General features: G+C 37.1%; 1 protein-coding gene across 1 annotated transcript; it reads right to left on the minus strand.

The window, feature by feature from the left end:
* LOC117305295 (kunitz-type serine protease inhibitor mulgin-3-like) lies at positions 1 to 2,885 on the minus strand. The gene is made up of 4 exons (XM_033790144.1): positions 2,786 to 2,885; positions 2,603 to 2,692; positions 1,968 to 2,052; positions 1 to 313 (listed from the first exon to the last, which is right to left on the minus strand). The coding sequence occupies exons 2-4, from the start codon at positions 2,672 to 2,674 to the stop codon at positions 144 to 146; spliced, it is 327 nt and encodes a 108-aa protein (XP_033646035.1). The 5' UTR covers positions 2,675 to 2,692; positions 2,786 to 2,885; the 3' UTR covers positions 1 to 143.
* Between the last annotated feature and the right edge of the window lie 1,003 nt (positions 2,886 to 3,888).

Consider the following 3,888-nt stretch of genomic DNA (forward strand, 5'->3'; position numbering starts at 1 on the left):
TTTAATGTAAATCTATGGACATTTTGAAAAAAAGTACCCGAATCCTTTAAGAATTCACACAAAATATACCGGACTATACGTTTCACCTCAGCCTCTGTTTGGCTGCATTGGTTTGTATAGGGATTGAAAACATCTCTCACAGCCTACTTGGAGGGGCATTTTTCATTACAGGCATCTTCCGTCTCAAACCTATTCCCGTTTCCTTGACATCCGCCCCATGTGAATGTCTTGCAAGTCTGTTCTTCGTTATCGTAGTACCAACTCGGAAAATACATTCTGCAGCGACCAGTTTCTTTAGGCAGTTTACACACATCTGTAAAGAAGTTTGATAAAAGAGAGAGTTAATGGGAAGGTACACATTTGGTAATTACTCAAAACAAATATTAGCTTCAAGGCAGTGGACACTATTGGTAATTACTCAAAATAATTATTAGCACAAAACCTTACTTGGTTTCAAGTAATGGGGAGAGGTTGGTAGTGTAAAACATTGTGAGAAACAGCTCCCTCTGAAGTGGAGTAGTTTTTGAGAAAGATGTCATTTTCCACGAATTTGATTTCGAGACCTCAAGTTTAGAACTTGAGGTCTCGAAATCAGGCATCTGAAAGCACACAACTTCGTGTGACAAGGGTGTTTTTTCTTTCATAGTTATCTCGCAACTCCGACGACCGATCGAGCTCAAATTTTCACAGGTTTGTTATTTTATGCATATGTTTAGACACACCAAGTGAGAAGACTGGTCTTTGACAATTACCAATAGTGTACACTGTCTTTAAAAACTGACTTGGTAACGACTATTGGAGAGCTGTTGGTAGTATAAAACATTGTGGAGAACGACTCCCTTTGAAGTAGCATAGATTTTGAGAAAGAGGTAATTTCTCACTAAAATAATAAACGACTTCTAGCTAGAAGTCTTTTATTCATATCTGAAAGCACACAAATTCGTCCAACAAGGGTGTTTTTTTTTTCATATTTTCTCGTAACTTCGATGACCAATTTAGCTCAAATTTTTACAGGCTTGTTATTTAATGCTTATGTTGGGATACACCAACAAGTGAGACGACTGGTCTTTGACAACTACCAAACGTGTACCTCCCGTTAATTAAGATTCAAAGAAACATCATAGAATGATTGGTATGACAAAAAAAAACATCTAACAATGTTTTGTATTATCAAAGGATCTCTCAATGCTAGTTACCGAATAACTTTTTTTTTTGAGTCACTACCTTATGTCCAGTGCCATTAAAATACTTTTTTTTCATACCGGTTACACAACTATAATGTATTTAATTTGGGCTAATTCATGGAATAACGACGCCATGATCTATCCATGATCGGCTGGCAGGGATGGAACATTGATTACTAATACAAGCTTTATTTGCAGAACTTCGTATAAAACAGTTCCCACGGTAAAAATATTGATTGATTATTGTTTGTTTGTGTTATAATCTACGAATGCCCTTGTTGACTTAATTATTCATGATAATAATGAGGTCAAACATGCTAATTGTTGTCATATGCAATCGATGGTTGATTTATACCATTATTTTAGAGCATTTCGCGGTCAAGTACGCATCGTTTTTAACTATCACAAATAAACAGCCAAGCAACCTTCGACCCACTTCCCAAATTAATGCGAATGACTGATCAGTATGTTTTTTTGTTTAACTCCATTTTTAAAAGCTTAAACTTATAACCTCCTTGTCATTTAAGGCAATGGAAACTTTTGGTAATTACCCACAAATATTGGTTATTATAAAGACATACTTGGTAACGAGCAACAGAGAGCTGCTGGTAAACTGGTTTAAGAAAATTACCAAAGGTGTCCAGTGCCTTTAATAAACAAACAAAGACACAAACAAACAAAAAACAAAAAACAAACAAACAAACAAACAAACAAACAAACAAACAAACAAACAAACAAACAAACAATTAAACAAACAAACAAACAAACAATAACCGTCCTTACCCTCCTGGTCTTCCACTACCGGTGTTGTGTTCTCCTCGATAACTGTTGGTGTCGTCGGCACACGTTTTGGTATTGGTCTTCGTTTCTGTGAAAAGACGAGTAAGAATAATATAGTTTTTATAAAAACGACATAATTCTAGACGTTCGATGGGAACATGAATAATATCGAAGTCTTAATATAGCCCACGTGTCTACCAAACAGGGTACTCCAGGCGCTGAGTATAATATAGGTTTATATGCAGTGATGAATTCTGCGACCCAATTATGTAGCACTTAAGGGTATACAAGGTGCTACGGCGCTCAGCAGCCATAGCCAGGAACAGCGAGGCGAACCCATTCTGTTATCGATAAGTGCACTGGGTTATTTTACATGCGTTACACAGCATACGGTACCAACGGCTTTACGTCCCATCCGAAGGACGAAGCAATGGTTAAGTGTCTTGCTTTAAGGACACAAGTGTCACGGCTGGGGATTCGAATCTACACTCTGCTGATCAGAAACACAAGAATTTGAATTCGGTGCTCTGAACCGCTCGGCCACGACACTTTAAACTTTGAAACTGGGCCCTGATCGGAAACAATAGTCCACTGCGCTTTACGCTCGGTCACAACGTGTCATATAAAATTTTACTCACCCTTAGCGAGTCCACAACAAACACAGACTGCAACAGTAGAACCGCAACAAGAGCAACGCTTAAACGAAACATCCTGCTGCACAAAAATACCTTTTTCAATCAGATCGAAATGGCAATTAGAACATCAGAAGATACCATCAAATAAATAGTAAGTTTGTCGGGTACAATCGTGTGGGTGAATACCTCTTTAAGGCTCTGCGAAGAGCCGGTGTGGTTTCGACGTTTCGAACAGTATACTCTGCTCGTCTTCAGGAGAACTTGAAATGGTGACTTTGATATGTTGTCCGTGTTTATAAAGCTCTGATGAAAATCGCTTTGATCCCAAACAGGTGTATTGTTTTTGATGACGTGACTCTCTGTAAATTAATTGATTGATATGTAATGGGGTCACAAGAAATTGATTATCTGTTATCGATTTGTTGTACGGGGGTTTGGTACTGATTGCACGACACATAACACAATGTCCACAGATTTATTAAACTTACACGGTTCGAAAATGACCGTATAAAGCTTCCATTAAAAATATTACTTGCTGGGGTGCTGTAATTTTTGAGAAATGAGTAGAACAATGTCATGAAAATTTAGCACGTACAACGTATAAACAAGACTCTCCTTGATACGGCCAAAAACATGATGAACAAAAGTTGTGTTGATTATATAATGTTAAAATCACCTGCTTTAACCCTCTAGTTCCTACACCGCCCGAGTTTCCCGAAATAATTTAGTTTTTCTTTTCAAGATTCTTGCAGTAACTTTACTGAAATCGTAGTTCAATTTTTTTAAAGATAGCCAAGGCTTATTATTTATAATTAAACGCACAATTTTTGACCCTTTCGGTAATATTTGTACAAGTTCTCATTGGGGAACAATAAAAAAAAACACGGTAATATTTATGGCGATTATTCTTGTACAATGATAACATGGATACAATAGCTTTTCAAGGCTTTCATCTGGCTCAATGCTGATTATTTGCGAAGGCATAAGTTTTCGACAATATCACCATGAATCATAAATACAGTTTCCTTTGTGTTTACTAATAAGCGTTTTGTTGGGTAAGGGCTAAATTATTTCATCATCATTAGCTTCGTCAAGTCAACTGTGAAGAGACAAATGAATAATGATCTATAAATACTAGATGGATTCACCAATGCGTAGGCATACTATTAACTACCTAGTTTTATTTTGATGTTTCTTATTTTCTACAAACAAAAGCTATAGCGATGTTTCCTCCTACCGCATAATACAGTGTATCGCTTTAGGTGGCTGGGCGGTCCAGTGGCTAAATG

This window comes from Asterias rubens, chromosome 22 (assembly GCF_902459465.1).
Source record: "Asterias rubens chromosome 22, eAstRub1.3, whole genome shotgun sequence".
Taxonomy (NCBI): Eukaryota; Metazoa; Echinodermata; class Asteroidea; order Forcipulatida; family Asteriidae; genus Asterias; species Asterias rubens.

Coding starts and splice junctions, on each gene's coding strand:
- LOC117305295 (XM_033790144.1), bottom strand. CDS start 2,674: ATGTTTCGTTTAAGCGTTGCTCTTGTTGCGGTTCTACTGTTGCAGTCT. Junction 2,053..2,602: donor TTGTTGTGGACTCGCTAAGG/GTGAGTAAAATT, acceptor GTCTTTTCACAG/AAACGAAGACCAATACCAAA. Junction 314..1,967: donor GGTAGTGGAAGACCAGGAGG/GTAAGGACGGTT, acceptor ACTTCTTTACAG/ATGTGTGTAAACTGCCTAAA.